The sequence below is a fragment of the Capsicum annuum genome, chromosome 7, assembly GCF_002878395.1.
Source record: "Capsicum annuum cultivar UCD-10X-F1 chromosome 7, UCD10Xv1.1, whole genome shotgun sequence".
Classification (NCBI taxonomy): Eukaryota; Viridiplantae; Streptophyta; class Magnoliopsida; order Solanales; family Solanaceae; genus Capsicum; species Capsicum annuum.
In genome coordinates this window covers 215,979,627-215,997,265 of record NC_061117.1, presented here as the reverse complement: position 1 = coordinate 215,997,265, position 17,639 = coordinate 215,979,627, and the positions used below count along the sequence as shown (strand labels likewise).

The 17,639-nt window shown below is 38.3% G+C and overlaps 1 protein-coding gene across 1 annotated transcript in view; it reads right to left on the bottom strand.

Moving 5' to 3' along the window:
- Nucleotides 1–1,232: 1,232 nt before the first annotated feature.
- Nucleotides 1,233–17,639, bottom strand: part of LOC107878509 (protein VACUOLELESS1) — a 31,767-nt gene continuing 15,360 nt past the window's right edge. Inside the window, exon 15 of the mRNA XM_016725529.2 lies at nucleotides 1,233–2,040. Within this exon, the coding sequence (XP_016581015.1) occupies nucleotides 1,876–2,040 (165 nt within the window). The 3' untranslated portion in view covers nucleotides 1,233–1,875. The remainder of the gene's footprint in view (nucleotides 2,041–17,639) is intronic.

Below are 17,639 nucleotides of genomic sequence, written 5' to 3'. Positions count from 1 at the left end.
TGCATCTTCTTCTAATTAGTAGCAATATGAACGAAGAGCACTGTTAGGTGTTAACGTGTATAATGAATATTTTTATTTGAGAAAGAAATGAAAAATAACAAGTCGTGCGTTCGTGTACGGCAAATCAAAAGTAAATTCCCAGCCATTAGTGGAATTTATTTGTCGCGGACAATCTCATGCTTTGTCCCTTTTGGCTAATTCAAAAATTTATCGTCTCTTTTGACATTTTAGCTTCAAATTGTGGTTCATTTGGCCCCATACTACAAGATAGAGTATATCGAAAATTAGATTTGTAAAGAAAATACGATATTGAAGAGTGCATACCGAAAACAATGGAGAAGGGAGCAGTGGAACAACAACTACTATGATAACTAAAGCTAGTGAGACAATAAAATCGAAGAATACGATAATAGAAGAGTAATAAAAACAATACCAATAAACACACTACACAATGCTCGGTTATCTACTAATATTCTATCCTAATTCTCGATCTCCAAATCTTCCTGTCTTGGTGCATCCCCTCGAGAAACTGCTAACTGTATTTTGTCTTATCTAATTACTTTTCCCCAGTACTAATTCGACACTTAGCTCTTTTTATACCAACTATAGCTAACCCCTCATAGGTCCTCATACACACGGTAGCACATTGTCTAATATATTTCTGATTAAATTGTAAAGGATACTTAAATAATTGCTCAAGATAACCAGTTGTATTAAAATAAGGGCTTGCTTGGTTGGAAAATGAGTTACCCCAAGGATTGTTATCTCACCCTAAATATGGGATAGAAACAACACTGTGATTCAGGGATAAGTTATCACACAAATTTATTCCAACCTACCGCAAAATTAGATCATCCAAAAATTAAGCTCAAAATTAGTTATCCCTTATCCCCTCATATACCAAACAACTGACTGTAAATCTAGTTTTTGTATGATAATTACATTGAGCACTGGTGTTCTTTTCCTACGGCTATACACAGAGGATAGACCCTTGTAGTTTAGCCCTTATCAGGACTACCGACTGCATAGCAAAAACTTTTATGCATTGAGTTGCGCTTTTCAAAAAGAATTACCACTTACAATCAAACGTAAGTCTTTCACCATACTTATTTAGAGTGATTCACAATTTCATCTACCAAATCCAACCTAATATGCAAACTAGAAAAAGAACTCGTGCTACGTTGGGACTATGAACTAGAAATAGCGTAAATTGTGGCGTCAAAATACACATATTAAACGGAGAAAATTATATCATTAAATCGTCGGTACAGATCCACATGCACAGTATGAATTGTCCTGAGTGTCACACTATCAAATACGTCAATCACATCATACTAGTACTAGCTTTAAATAGCAAGTCATTATGTGTGTCCACAATTCCCCAAAATCTCTCATCTCACTAGTTCCCAAGTATCCCGTAATGTACATGGGATAAAAACAATCCAAACGAGCTTGAAATACAAGCACTAATACCAGCAAGGTGGAGTCGGTTTATTTCGGAACAGTTGCCGTACGTGGATAATTCATCACTCAGTAGCATAGAAATGGAAACTACAAACCATGGAAATTTAGAGCTCAGATGAGATCTGTTACCAATCCAGGGAGAAAACATCAGCACAATCTATTTACAGGATGTAGAACAACACGAGGAAACTTTGCTTGATTCAAATGCCTCCACAACCTCAAACGCCAGGGATACATATAGAAAAAACAGGTAAGGAGAGAGAACATGCAGCAGTTGAGTTCCAGGGCTTCGTTTATCATGCAGTGGAACAGCATCAGTCGAACGCTATAAATCCTCGATCAATGTTAAATTTAGAAAATTCGTAATGACGGCAGGGCTTCACAACAAGGGGAGCAAGCAGATGGCTTGCATCAAGAAATACTTGGGAAGGATAACCGGTCTCGCAGTGTGTCAAAAATTGACGAAGCGGCTGCATTTTGAGAAAAAGTCTGCTTCAACCTCCCAAGTAATTCATTATCTTTAGCCTGAGAAGCAGCATCAGCAGCCTCCTTGGCCATACCAATTCGAGCATAAGCCTGTAATGATTCACAGATCTCATAAGCATGACACATCACCTAAATTGTTACAGCAAATGCACCTTTACAGTTCACTATATAATCCTATGTATATTGATACTTCTGCATCAATTTATTCTTCCGCTCCTCCTTTCGCAGTGGGAAATGCATTTATGATACTACATGGATTAAATTAAACAAGGGCCTATGATCTGGAATATTACGTTAAAAGTGAATACGGTATTATCGGTATTATCCTTCTTCGTTATCGTTACTGTCCTGCATTGAAATAAGCTCAGAGCTCCTATGTTTTTAAAAGGATGCATATCTTAAGCCTATTCTGATATCCAGTGTGTCTCGTACTTGCTTTTTGAAATACAGAGACAAAAGTACCTTCTATTTATCTTTAACCAGGAACTCTGTTGTTTCCTACATTGAACTTAGGCAATAATGGGCGAGTCCCTCTACTATATACTTAAATACCACAACCTTGGTTCACAAGTCAGTGTAGACACGTGATTTTTGATCATCCCTGAGTTTTAACTTATTTTTCGGCATTAAATATTTATATTTTTTTCCGAAATTTATTTTAGCTCTTATTTCATTTTTTATAAGTTTTGTAGACTTGAAGTACGGGGCATTTGTAGACATCGAAAATTTGTGAACTCTACAAGAAGAATTCAATTTCTGTTAGAGTTCTTGAGAAGTCCCAACAAAATTCAAGGGAATCAAAAACCCTCTCTTCTTGATAATTAAATTCATCAAGAATATCCACAAACCCTCCTTTCATGGAGATCAAATATGTTCCTACGTCCGAGAAATACGCCACTAACAACCCTCAAATTAAGGAGAAATTCCTATCCAAATCTTCCTATATTTGAGAAATACGCCACTGACGGCCCTCGAATTAAGGAGAAAATCAGAACAGATTTGTCCTCACATCATTTATCAATAAAAAATCATGTTTTTTCATAATTTTATTTGTGATTGCAATTTATTTTGTCATTGTAAAAATTTATTGGAAATAAACTGACACGCCCAGTGGGACAAGCCTTGAAGTACGGGGCATTTGTTTACACATCTTTTTGTTTGTGATTGAAATTTATTTTCTATGAATTAAATTATGTAAGAAAGCCTTAACCCGGGGGTCTATCGGAAACAGCCTTGCTACTTTCTCCGAATGTAGTGGTATCGACTGCGTACATCTTACTCCCCCCAGACCTCACTATGGGGGAATACACTGGATTTGTTGTTGTAAATTATGTAAGAAACAAATTGGCACGCCCAGTGGGACCAAATCTCCCCTTCCATCTCCTCTCATAAAGATAGATGCTCTATGGGTACTTCAAGACTTGTCATCAAGTCTATTTCAACAAGCCTTGAAGTAGAGGACATTTGTAGACATCGAAATTTTGTAGAACTCTACAAAAAGAAATGAAAATAAAGTTACATTTTGGGATATTTTTAGAATAATACGAAAAATTCAAAAATATATTTCTCTTTTAATTTTAATAAATAGGCTAGTAGTTTTAGTATTATCTTAATTATATTTATTTTAGGCTATTTATGAACTTTATTATATTTTTCTTAAAAATAAAAAATTAATTAGTTAATATTCTTTTATTATTTAGTATTGGAGAATGTAAACACCTAATTTTTGACCAAACTGAATGTTTTACGTCATTTAGTATCTTATTTTACAAGATTGCTTTTAAAGTTTGGAAAACTACAAAATAAAGTCATATTAAAATAAGTTTTTTATTTATTTATTTTTATTACTTATTTATTTATTTAAAAAAAAAAAAAAAAAAGAAGAAGAAGAAGAAGAAGTCAAATCCTAAATCTACCCAAACCACCCACAATCCCCCACTCCTAATCAACCTCCCCCACTATCCCTCCCACACTACTACATACTACTATATATACTACATATCTGCACACACTACAAAGACGACTAATACTATATACACTACACACGGAAAACAAGAAAAAAAAAACTATACTACTACTACATTACTACTAACATATTAGATAGGCACAGATATATGCACACACACATGCACTACTAAGATAGATATATGTATGCACATGCACACTACACCACGGCGGAAGAAGAAAAAAGAAAAAACCACTACATATTATATATATGCACACACACATACACGGTTGAAACAAAAAAAAAAAACCAAAGAGGAGTATTCTTATGGGTTCGTGAGTTGAAGTTCGAGTTTCGGTTCCTGTTTTAGTCTCCGGTAATGGCATTCTACTCCTGCTTTTAATCAATTTGTTACACAAGTATGTCTATTGTCGAGGCTTGACTTTGTTGTATCAAGAATGTCTTACTGTTAATTCACTTTCGAAAATATATTGGGTTGGCTCTACTCGATGTCCATTCCTCGAACTTTCTATTTCATTGTGATAATATCTCCGTTTCGTTCATCTTTGTGTGAATATGTTAATTAATATGTATTTTTTTTATTTAAAATTCATGTCGGTGGATACTTTTCATATTTAACTTGTTGCACTCAAAATGGTGAGAAAAGCTAATGACAAAAGATTTGTGCAAATTGGTTAAAAATTTTACCTTTAGTTATTTATTATTAATTAATTAATTTATGAGATTATTAATTGGAATTTACTTTATTAAGTCTTCGACGTAAAAGAAGCAACTCTCAAATCTTCTCTTGTAACATAATAACCGTGTTAAATGAAGACGTTTACGTTTTAACTAGTGATTCAATATTTTTTTTTTCTTTCCTTTCTTAGTTTACACTTGGATCAGATCCATGGTAGGTTTAACATTTTTCTATATTTCATCGAATATGTTAGTTAACGAAGAGTCAATTCATTTTTGTTTCTTTTTCGTTCTGGCCCCTCATTTACTGTAATAGATTCAAGCAATGGGTTAATTAGTTTATTCTCTTCTTATTCATTTTTTTTTGTTGTTTCGTTTTTCTTGAGTTTAATGTTGTTATAATTTAGTTGATGAAAATTGAGAATATGTATTAAGGGTTTGTCGTGAAATAAAATGGAAAGGAAAGCAATACAGATGAGAAAAGATAAAACATATATAACAGTATTATAATGCAATTAGATTATGAGAAACAAGCATAACTGATCTTGTTATTGGTTAAATTAATATTCTTTCATGTTAATGCTAAATACTAGTATATGCGCTTCGGTTTCTGTAGATTTTCTTTTAATATATTACTGTAATCACCAGATATAAGAAATTAATTAATTAATGTAAAAATGAGCGAGATGAGGTGCAGATCTATTCTAAATCCTATCACATGAAAGAAAAGAAAAAGAGGGAAAATCATTTGTAAGAGAGTGAATTCATAAAACAACGAGTTAGGTTCTTAGCCCCCATTTAAAGTTTGATACATAAGCAAAAAAAATTAACGATAAGTTGGAAAGCCCTGCTACCGACCATTCGTTATCATAAATTGACTTACCGTTTGAAATCGATTGAATTAGGTGGGTAGATTTTAAACCTATGAGGGGCTCAGTTAGACTACGAAAATGGGGACGACTCATAAATGCCGTAAAGGCGCGAGAAATGTGCCTAAATTTGTGGTGAGGCCGAAAAGTACTACTATCGGTAAGCCACACGTCAGTAAATAATTTCAAAATAAATTAAAAGCGGGAGGCAAACAACTTTTAGGTTGACAAATATTATAAATCCTAAAAAAAAAAAAAAAAAAAAAGGGGGGTTTAATTTAAGCCGGACGTAAGTCATTAAAGCGACCGTGCTAGAACCACGGGACTCGAGGGGTGCCTAACACCTTCCCCTCGGTCAACAGAATTCCTTATCCGGATTTCTAGTTCGCAGATCGAAAAAATAAAAATTAAAGAGTCATTTCCTTTTTGAATAGGGATTCAATAAGGTGACTTGGAACACCCAAACTCAATTCCAAGTGGCGACTCTGTAAATAAAATAATCCCTTTTCAAAACGTCACTTTAATTGGAAAGACCCATTTTCTCCAAAACCAACTCCCTAGCGGGGGTCGGACGCGGTGAAAAGGGGGATGTGACAGAGAAGAACACAAAGAAAGGCAGTAGAAGAAAGAAAAGAAAAGAGTGGAGGTCGGGTCTCCGTTTGAGTTTCCGGTGGCAGTGTCTCATTTCTTATATTCGTTTAATTCATATCACAGGTTTTATTCGATCCTGCACTTCTTATTTTATAAGTTTTGTTGCAAATTAAATCATAAACACAGTTGTTTCGGTGATTACTTAGTATATGGGGTTGCTATATTGTCATGTTTTATTTGTTCGATTATTTAAATCAGTGTCTATCGTCCCGTAACTATAATACGCATACTATCAACCGTGAAAAGAAAATTGGTAGTACATAGTAAAACATCTAGTTTTTCATATGTGGATGGAAAAAAGGAAATACAAAATGCTTACACAATAACATACTCTAAAAACCATTTCTCGTAATATAAGATAAATATACATACAACACTACACAGTGCTTCATTTGTTCACGGTCTCAGAGATTCACAAATACATACACTCCATTTTTTTTTACACTACACAGACGCGCACACAACTGATATACACCCACGCCGAAGAGAGGGAAATCCAATGAGAAAAAGGGCAATTTGGAGTAGAAAACGAGAGGAGAGAAAAAAAGCAGAGAGCAAACTCCGACGCTCCTTGACTTGACTGTTTCTGACGAGTTTTTCGCCGGATTTGCCATTGGAAAACGTAGTCGGTGGTACTTGCTACCGTTCCGGCAAAACTCACTAGAAAATGGCGCCACCCGCTCCTTCCCACTTCTCCGATCGAGCCGCCATCGGAAATAAGCATAACCCACCCACCCCCTTGAAATCCGACGAATTCCCGCCCGTGACATCACAGAACCAACTATCAGCACCCTTTTTCATTGGAAAACGATGCCTCCATTCTCCCCAAAACTGACACAATGCGGTGTTGTTCGGAGGTTCATAGGTTCTTAGAAGGAGCCTTATGTTGTAGGCCCTTCTTGCTAAAAAGTGGAGTTTTGACTGCCCTATACTTCAGAAAAAGTCAAAAAGTATGGATGAAGTAAAAAAAAGTACATAAGGAGTGAGAAAGAAAAACTTGGTTACGGGAACCGAAGGGGGAAGAAATAGGCATGGGGAAGAGTCTGCAACAAAATAAATTGAATAGACACAGAAGTCCGGTAAGCCTATCGATTCAAGCAAGTCCGACTAGTTTAGGCGCAATGTTCGAGTTCGTATGGATTTGTTCGTCGTTGTCTCGATCGGTTCTTTGTTTTCGTGACTTTGTGTTCGAATCAGATTTTGGGAGGGAGGCCAAGGTTTGGCCGCGGGGGATAGTGGAGGGCGTGACGGTAGGCTGAGTGTTGGGTCTTGGAATATAGGGACCCTTCAGGGTAAGCCCATAGAGCTTGTGAAGATTCTTAGGAAGAGGAGGATCAACATTGCGTGTGTCCAAGAGACCAAGTGGGTAGGGTCTAAGGCTAGGGATGTGGATGGTTACAAGCTGTGGTACTCTGGGAGCGACAGGCGTAGGAATGGAGTTGGCATCTTAGTAGATGAAGAGCTTAGAGGTCAGGTAGTGGAGGTGAAGAGGATCAACGATAGGTTGATGACTATTAAGTTGGTCATTCGGGGGTTTACCCTGAACGTATGTAGTGCTTATGTGCCGCAAGTGGGATCGGAGAGGGAGGAGAAGATGCGGTTTTGGGAGACTTTGGAGGAGGTGGTTAGAGGCGTGCCTAGTTCGGAGAAGATTGTTGTAGCAGGGGATTTCAACGGGCACATCGGGGCGCTACCGGGAGGCTTTGGTGATGTGCATGGTGGTTTTGGTTTTGGGGAGAGAAATGAAGAGGGGGCGACCCTATTGGAGTTTGTGAGGGCCTTTGGGCTGGTGGTGGTGAACTCGGGCTTCCCGAAGAAGGACGAGCACCTGATCACCTTTCGAAGCGCGGTAGCCAGGACTCAGATTGACTTTTTGTTGCTTAGGAAAGGGGATAGGGCGTTGTGTAAGGACTGTAAAGTCATCCCGAGTGAGAATCTTTCGACCCAGCATAGGCTCTTGGTTATGGATTTGGGTATAAAGAAGAATAGAAAGAGGAGGAGTAAGGAGTGTAGACCGAGAATTAAGTGGGGCGGCCGGACGCCAGTGAATGCGTGGGAGATAGGGGAGAGGTTGGCGGGAATGGGGGTGTGGAAGTGTAGGGGGGACGTGGATAGTATGTGGGACAGGGCGGCAAGGTGCATCAGGGAGAATGCAAGTGAGGTGTTGGGTGTTTCTAGGGGTCGGGCCGGGCACCATCGGGGGGATTGGTGGTGGAATGAAGAGGTGGAGAAGAAAGTGGGGACCAAGAAAGGAGCGTATGCTAAGTTGGTGGAAAGTAAGGACGAAGAGGAGAAGCGGGTAAACAGGAAAGAGTACAAGCTAGCGAGAAAGGAGGCGAAGTCAGCAGTCACGGCAGCTAAGACGGCCGCTTTTGAGAGCTTGTATGCGGGGTTACAGGGGAAAGGAGGGGAGAAAAAGTTGTTTAGACTCGCTAAGGCTAGGGAGAGGAAGGGTCGGGACCTCGATCAGGTGAGGTGCATTAAGGGGGAGGACGGTAGAGTGTTGGTGGAGGACGGCCACATTAAGAAGAGATGGCAGTCGTATTTTCATAGGCTCTTGAATGACGAAGGGGATAGAGCTATTGTGTTAGGGGAACTGGAGCACTCAGAGGAGTGTCGGGATTTTAGCTATTGTAGACGTTTTAAGGTAGAAGAGGTTAGACAGGCTGTCCGCAGGATGCGAAGGGGTAGGGCGACGGGGCCGGATGAGATACCGGTAGAGTTTTGGAAGTTCGTTGGAGAGGCTGGTGTAAGGTGGTTGACTGGATTGTTTAATGAAATCTTCAGGACGGCAAAGATGCCCGAGGCGTGGAGGTGGAGTACCATGATCCCTCTCTATAAGAATAAGGGGGACATTCAGAGTTGAGTTGCAATAACTATAGGGGGATTAAGTTATTGAGTCACTCTATGAAGATCTGGGAGAGAGTGGTCAAGGTGAGGCTGAGACGGATAGTGTCTATTTCGGAAAACCAGTTCGGATTTATGCCCGGCCGCTCGACGACGGAGGCAATCCACCTGGTACGGAGGTTGGTGGAGCAGTATAGGGAGAGGAAGAAGGATCTGCACATGGTGTTTATCGACCTGGAGAAGGCTTACGACAAAGTTCCCAGGGAGGTGCTTTGGAGATGCTTGGAGGTGAGTGGAGTACCGCTGGCATATATCAGAGTAATTAAGGATATGTATGACGGAGCGAAAACCCAGGTGAGGACGGCGGGAGGAGACTCAGAGCATTTCACTGTCCCGACAGGATTGCATCAGGGATCTACTCTTAGTCCCTTTTTGTTTGCGTTGGTGATGGATGTGTTGACGCAACGTATTCAAGGGGAGGTGCCGTGGTGTATGCTTTTTGCAGACGATGTAGTTCTGATAGATGAGACTCGAGGGGGTGTGAATGACAAATTAGAGGTGTGGAGGCAGACTCTTGAGTCTAAAGGGTTCAGGGTGAGCAGAAGCAAGACGGAGTATGTGGAATGCAAGTTTAATGACGTGAGGCGGGAGAATGAGGTAGTAGTGAAGCTGGAAGCATAGGAGGTATGTAAGAGGGATAAGTTCAAGTATCTTGGGTCCGTGATCCAGAGTAACGGTGAGATTGACGAGGATGTCTCGCACCGTATTGGGGCGGGATGGATGAAGTGGAAACTCGCGTCGGGGGTGCTGTGTGATAAGAAGGTGCCGCCCAAGCTTAAAGGCAAATTCTACAGGGTGGTAGTCCGCCCGGCCTTGTTGTATGTAGCGGAGTGTTGGCCAGTTAAGAACTCCCATATCCAAAAAATGAAGGTGGCAGAAATGCGGATGTTGCACTGGATGTGTGGACTGACTAGAGGGGATAGAGTTCGGAATGAGACTATCCGGGAGAAGGTTGGTGTGACTTCAGTGGAGTGCAAGATGCGGGAAGCACGATTGAGATGGTTCGGACACGTGAAGAGGAGGGGCATGGATGCCCCGGTCCGTAGGTGTGAGAGGCTAGCGTTGGATGGTTTTAGGCGGGGTAGGGGTAGGCCGAAGAAGTACTGGGGTGAGGTGATTAGGCGGGACATGGAACAGTTACAGCTCACCGAGGACATGACCCTAGATAGGAAGGTCTGGAGGACGCGAATTACGGCAGAGAATTAGGGCCAGTTTGGGTCGCTAGGGTAGGGAATTACTTGGTGGGGGTTTTATTCCTGTTATGATTCCGTGTTCCGTGTTCCGTGTTCCATGTTCCATGTGTTATTACGAATCTGTGTGCTTTCCTCTGCTTACCTCTGTTTTATATTACTTATGGGTGCCGTATTTATGTTATGTAATCTGCTTCTGTGCTTCACTATGTGTTTGTGTGGAATCTCGTGCCTTGAGCCGGGGGTCTATCGGAAACAGCTTTTCTACTTCATCAGAGATAGAGGTATGGACTGCGTACATCTTACTCCCCCCAAACCCCACTAGGTGGGAATACACTGGGTTTGTTGTTGTTGTTGTTGTTGTTGTAAGTTATCTCATAATCTGTGTTTTGGGTTTGAATTATTTTAAAGAGATTAGATTTGGAGAACATAATAAGGATTTATATACGTGTAACTTGTATATTTTTTTAAGAGAAAAGACAAAAGTACCCCCTCAACTTGTCTTGACTTTTTCAAAAAGACACCTAAACTGTAAGGGCGACCTATTACCCCCACAAAACTTACCTAAACCATTTTAAATACACCATTTTGATCCATTTTCAGCCCATGAGTGTTGTCACGCAACTAGGACGTGTGAATGAGAAATAATTATTTCAACAATGAATTAGAAAGTGCCACGTGTAAAGGGCTTAACCCCCTTTTTCTCTTCTTCCCCAATCTTCATTAACAGCCATTGAAGATAGGAAATTTCAAAAAAGAAATCCTCCTCAATGAAACTCGTGGGATGAAAAAAATCATGTATTAACTTAAATTTCTTCTTAATTTGCTTAAAAGTTGTGAAATCAAGTTTTCTTTTGTGATTAGATTTTGAAGAAAATTATGTTAAATTATGAACTCACTAATCGATTCACTTTTTGAAGTCTGTTTAATCCTCCCTCCAAAAAAAATGAAGGATATGCTTGAAAGGATCAGCCAAAGAGAAGTCAAAATCATGTCTTCATTCTCAAAAAAGGCAATAACAAAAGCTAATATACATACAAGATAATTTGGGAAGAGAATGGGGTTATGGAATTTGTGCTTGTGCTATTGTTATTGGTTTGGCGATTTTCCTATCCAGCACAAAAAAATATAGGTTCAAGAAACTCATGGAAAGTCAATTGACACAAATTGCTTCCGTTTTTGTGGCTGCTTTAAGGAAAAGGCATTTGGAATTGCCTTCTAATTCTTCACTTCTTTTCAATATTGATGATATTCCTAGTGATGGAAATAAAAAAGCTAAACAAAGGTTGCCTCACAGCAAAGAGAAGGAGGCAACAGCAAAAGCTAAGAAATTCCATGCCAACATATCATTAGTAAGAGAAGCAAACATCGCAATCATCCCAGCTTTGATTTTGATAGGTTTGAGCACGACAAAGATTTACGCAAGAACAAGAAATTGAGTAACAGAAAAGAACAATGCCAAGAAGATAATGAAAGTTTATTTTGGGACTAAATTGAAGCGGATCGGGTCAAACCCGACCTTTGTTAAATGATTTTATTAAATTAAAGAAAGTGCACCAAATGCACTGAGTAATAGACTAAAGATGGTGAGAAACTAGTTTTTGAAAAATTCGGACAAATTTTTCAACTAGTTTCGTGGGGTAATATGTCGCCCGCAAACTTTAGGTGTCTTTTTGAAAAATTCGGACAAATTGATGGGGTACTTTATGTTTTTTCTCTTTTTTAATTCACTGTCATTAATAAATCTTTGATAATTTTATTGTTAAATTAATTGACCGTCTCAAATGAATATTGCTTAAGGGCACTTCGAATAGACAAATATCAAAGCATTCAAAAGTTAGGCGAGTATAAAATGACTAATGTCTCGATTAAGAATGTGACGTACGCATCTTTTTGGGACGTTTAAAAATAATTCGAGGATGCAATATTGCACCTCGGAAAAGATCGTTTTAAAATTAATTTCCACTAGTTTAATATAAGATGTATAGACAAATTTTAGTATATTAAAAATGAGCAAATGTAGGCCCAAACATAATTTATCCAAAATAGTAAAGTTAAATATAAATCAATAAAAGCGACCATGCTAGAATCACGAGATGCCTCACACCTTCCCCTCAGTTAATAGAATTCATTATCCGGTCTTCTATTTTTGCAAACCAAAATAAAGAGTCATTTCGTTTTGAGTAGGGATTCAATAAGGTGATTTGGCACACCATAACTCAATTTCAAGTGGCGATTCTGTAATTAAAATAACCCCTATTCAAAACTGTCGCTTTAATTGAAAAAAAACCTTCGACCTCCTCGGGCGAAAAAGGGATGTGACATCTTTGCTAGGGAATAACCAGAATTCAAACTTTTGATATTGACTTTTACTTGCTTTAATTATTTGGAAATTGTAGTGCTGGCCTAATGTGCTACTTGTCACTCATTTATTTCTTTGATATTGCTGAATTGTATTATAAACTGTCTTCTCTTGCGCACCCCCTCTGAGTCTCTGAAAATAGGATAGAAGGAATGCAGAGTATGCATCCTACCTTCTTTTTGAGATAATCAGAGTGTCAAGGTACCCGGTGAAGGATTATTAGTCACACATGTTAGGCGGGTTCGTTCGGAGTAGAACTACTACCGATCAAGTTGTTCCTCCCCGACTCGAGTAAGTCAGTCTAGACACCTATCCCCATCAGGCTAAACTGAGTAGAGTTGAAACTCAGAATCTGATTATTCCTATTAGGTTCCACTTTATTTATATCATGTGCATTTGACTTCGCGGGAATCGAAACTGGAGCCGGGGCTATCTAGGATAGGTGTCCCTCTTTATAATGACCAACATGTGCATCCCACGTGTTCTTTGACATTTATTTGAAAGGCCATTTGATTGTTGACCGACTTTAGGCAACTTGGTGAAGCGCAACAGAGTATTTTGTCCTCAAATTTAACGAATCATTTTTTAAAGAAATTAAAAAATATATATAGTTTTAAAGGTCTTCATGCTCACTCTTTAGTGAGATACGTAGGAAGTCCTTCCCGGGATACGATCCTGTCTTTTAAAAATTATTCACAGACTTATTGAGGGGGATATTTTGAAAAATGCTTATTTTCATTAGTACTATTATTTTATCTTAGTCCCCCCACCCCACCCTTTTTTGTCTATTATCCTCAAATTTAATTTTAATACATATCTTAATAGCCCTGAACCTTTAGGGGTCGTGAGCTAAGTTTTCATAAATTAATAAAACATGTAAATATATAGCTTAATAGTCCTGAACCTTTAGGAGTCGTGAGGCTGAGTTTTGCACCACATCGTATACAAAATAATCATCCTTCTTTCTAAGTTATTATTATTTTTCCAGTGTACTTAGTTGTATTTTCTCTCAAACTCGTAGTTGAAATTGTATAGGGGTCTGTTGCTGCAAAATTCCCGGTAAAGTTGCTCTAAATAAGTGTCATCCCTTGAAAGAAATGTTGAAGTTCATATTTCTCTCACATCTTATTTTGAATAAAATTCATTTTTGCATCTGAGTCAAATTTAATGGTTGCATTAGCTCTCACGAGTCAAGATAAAAGTTCAAAAATTAGTGAATTGAGTTTTGCCAGGAGTCTAGACATTTCCAACTCTTGTGTCTCTACCTATAGGTATAACATGTCTCTTCCAATTCGTGGAAAGTGTCAAAAAAGGAAAAGAGATGGGAATGTACCATTACAGGTTGTGGACTGTACCCCCTGGCAGCTTTGGACATGGTGGAACGAGATGGATTCATTGGATCATGGTGAGATATATAAGTGCTTGGGATTTTTGACAAGCATCATGACAATCAACCCTAGCAGGTAGGGGTGTACATAGGTCGGATTGGTTCGATTTTTCATTAAAATATAATCAAACCAATAATGTCGGTTTTCTAAATCTATAAACCAAATCAAACCAATATACAATCGGTTTTTATATTTCGATTTTAATCGTTTTTTTTTGTTTTTTCTCGTTTTTTTTTACAATTATAATGTTATTGAAGAAAAAAATGTTTTAACTAAAAAAATAATGGTCATAGAGCAGTTCTAATTAAAATTAAGTTGGCAAATTATTAAGACGTTTAAACTACTATCTCTCAAAGTAATATTATGTGGATATCCAGTGGTTCAATTTGTAAGTCACAATAGCTTGTCTGAAAGTTTACTTCACATAAAATATGAGCATAAAAAAGAATGAAGAATTGGAGGCAATTTATTAAAAACTTAGCTCCATAAAATAATTAACTATAACATAATTCCATAAGAAAAAAGAGAAACAAACCTAAATCAAAACTTGACGAATGAGGAGAATGAGAACTCTCTGAAAACTTGGAAAGTAAATTTAGCTTTTTCCTTAGCAAATTCCCTCTGTTGTTCTTCTATTCTTTCTCTAGCTCGTTCTAATTCAGCATTTACCATTTCGCACCTAAATAGTGGACTGATAATCTCTCTCTACCTCCAATCGTGCTTGCTTAACTCTCGCCTCATTCTCTCTGTCTGTCTTTATCTGCTTGTTGTTGAGTCAAGGCTACCATAGCACGCTCCTATTCCGCTCTCAAAGCTTGATTGACATCATGATGTTCTCGCATAGCCATCTCAATCCCTATCCTTATTGCAGCCTCTTGATCTATAGGTTCCTTAACCGATCTTTCAGGTTTAATTGGTGGAGGTGGTTGTTTCTCAAACCATTCATAGTAGTCTGGGTGTACTTCTCCTTTCTCACGTTCTATGACCATTATTTCAATTCCCATAAGAGGATAACCATCCCAAATATGTTGTGCTAAACTCTCTGTAAAGGGAATCTCTGGTATGACTTCAAACACACTCTTTCATATTTTCTGTGATGGGAATTATTTACCGTCTTCCTAGCTGACGTAGAACCCGCAATGACACATATGGTGAACACCTCTAATACCCATCTATAACAAAAAAGACCGAATAACGAATCTGTTATGACCTGCCTCCAAGGGAGGTTCCAAGTGATCTTAACTGCCGTCAGTGAGCGAAAAAGCTTATTCCAATCACTAACTCCTTCTGGGCATTTATATTTCTCCATTCTTTCTTCATAATCTTTGATGTGATCGACTCGTTCAAGAAAAAATCTTGCCACCATAGGATGTTGATAAAGATGCTCTACAATCCACATTTGTAGCAAGATGTTACATCCTTCGAAGAATTTTTTCCCTTTTTGACAAACGGTTAGAGCACGGTAAATATTAGCCAAGATCATTAGTACCATAGTGTAATCCTCTTTCTTAATAAATACATGAACCACTCCAGCTAAACGAATGTTAATTTTTTTCTCTACTGGAAGATCATAGTTCCTAAAAAAGCTACCGTGAATACATATCGTCTATGTTCTTTCCAAGCTTCAAAACTTCCCTTGTTACAGAGTTGTTTACCGAACTGCTCAAACCCCTCTTGTCTTCCGTGTCTTTCATACAAAAACTGTAAGGAGACCCAACCTTTTTCCATTGATTTTTCTTTCAAGTTACGTATGTTCAGGAGCTTACAGAATCTGTTTATCGAGATAAGTCTTAGGGCTATAAGTCTTTTTCGGTGCATATCCCCAAATCCAATATAAGCCTTTATCTCCTCTGAAGTTGGAGTTAACTCGAAATTTGAGAAACGAAATACACTGTTCATCGGATCCCAGAAAGTCAACAGTGCATCAACCACATCCCTGCTAGGGTTGATTGTCATGATGCTTGTCAAAAAACCCAAATACTTATATATCTCACCATGATCCAATGAATCCATCTCGTTCCACTATGTCCAAAGCTGCCAGGGGTACAGTCCACAACCTGTAATGGTACATTCCCATCTCTTTTCCTTTTTTGATACTTTCCACGAATTGGAAGAGACATGTTATACCTATAGGTAGAGACACAAGAGTTGGAAATGTCTAGACTCCTGGCAAAACTCAATTCACTAATTTTTGAACTTTTATCTTGACTCGTAAGAGCTAATGCAACCATTAAATTTGACTCAGATGCAAAAATGAATTTTATTCAAAATCAGAAGTGAGAGAAATATGAACTTCAACATTTCTTTTAAGGGATGACACTTATTTAGAGCAACTTTACCGGGAATTTTGCAGCAACAGACCCCTATACAATTTCAACTACGAGTTTGAGAGAAAATACAACTAAGTACACTAGAAAAATAATAATAACTTAGAAAGAAGGATGATTATTTTGTATACGATGTGGTGCAAAACTCAGCCTCACGACCCCTAAAGGTTCAGGACTATTAAACTATATATTTACATGTTTTATTAATTTATGAAAACTTAGCTCACAACCTCTAAAGGTTCAGGGCTATTAAGATGTGTATTAAAATTAAATTTGAGGATAATAGACAAAAAAGGGTGGGGGGACTAAGATAAAATAATAATACTAAGGAAAATAGGCATTTTTCAAAATATCCCCCTCAATAAGTCTGTGAATAATTTTTAAAAGACAGGATCGTATCCCGGGAAGGACTTCCTACATATCTCACTAAAGAGTGAGCATGAAGACCTTTAAAACTATATATATTTTTTAATTTCTTTAAAAAATGATTCGTTAAATTTGAGGACAAAATACTCTGTTGCGCTTCACCAAGTTGCCTAAAGTCGGTCAACAATCAAATGGCCTTTCAAATAAATGTCAAAGAACACGTGGGATGCACATGTTGGTCATTATAAAGAGGGACACCTATCCTAGATAGCCCCGGCCCCAGTTTCGATTCCCGCGAAGTCAAATGCACATGATGCAAATAAAGTGGAACCTAATAGGAATAACCAGATTCTGAGTTTCAGCTCTACTAAGTTTAACCTGATGGGGATAGGTGTCTAGACTGGCTTACTCGAGCGGACATTCGAGTCGGGGAGGGACAACTTGATCGGTAGCAGTGCTACTCCGAACAACCCGCCTAACATGTGTGACTAATAATCCTTCACCAGGTGCCTTGACACTCCGGTTATCTAAGAAATAAGTTAGGATGCATACTCTGCATTCCTTCTATCCTATTTTCAGAGACTCAGAGAGGGCTGCGCAAGAGAAGACAGTTTATAATACAATTCAGCAATATCAAAAAAATAAATCAGTGACAAGTAGCACATTAGGCCAGCAATACAATACCTAAATAATTAAAGCAAGTAAAAGTCAATATCAAAAGCTCGAATTCTGGTTATTTCCCAGCAGAGTCGCCAGAGATATCACACCCCTTCTTCGCCCGAGGAGGTCAAAGGGTTTTTCCAATTAAAGTGGCAGTTTTGAATAGGAATTATTTTAATTACAGAATCGTCACTTGGAATTGAGTTATTGTGTTCCAAGTCACCTTATTGAATCCCTACTAAAAAAGAAATGACCCTTATTTTGGTCTGCAAAAAATAGAAAACCGAATAAGGAATTTTTTTGATCGAGGGGAAGGTGTGAGACA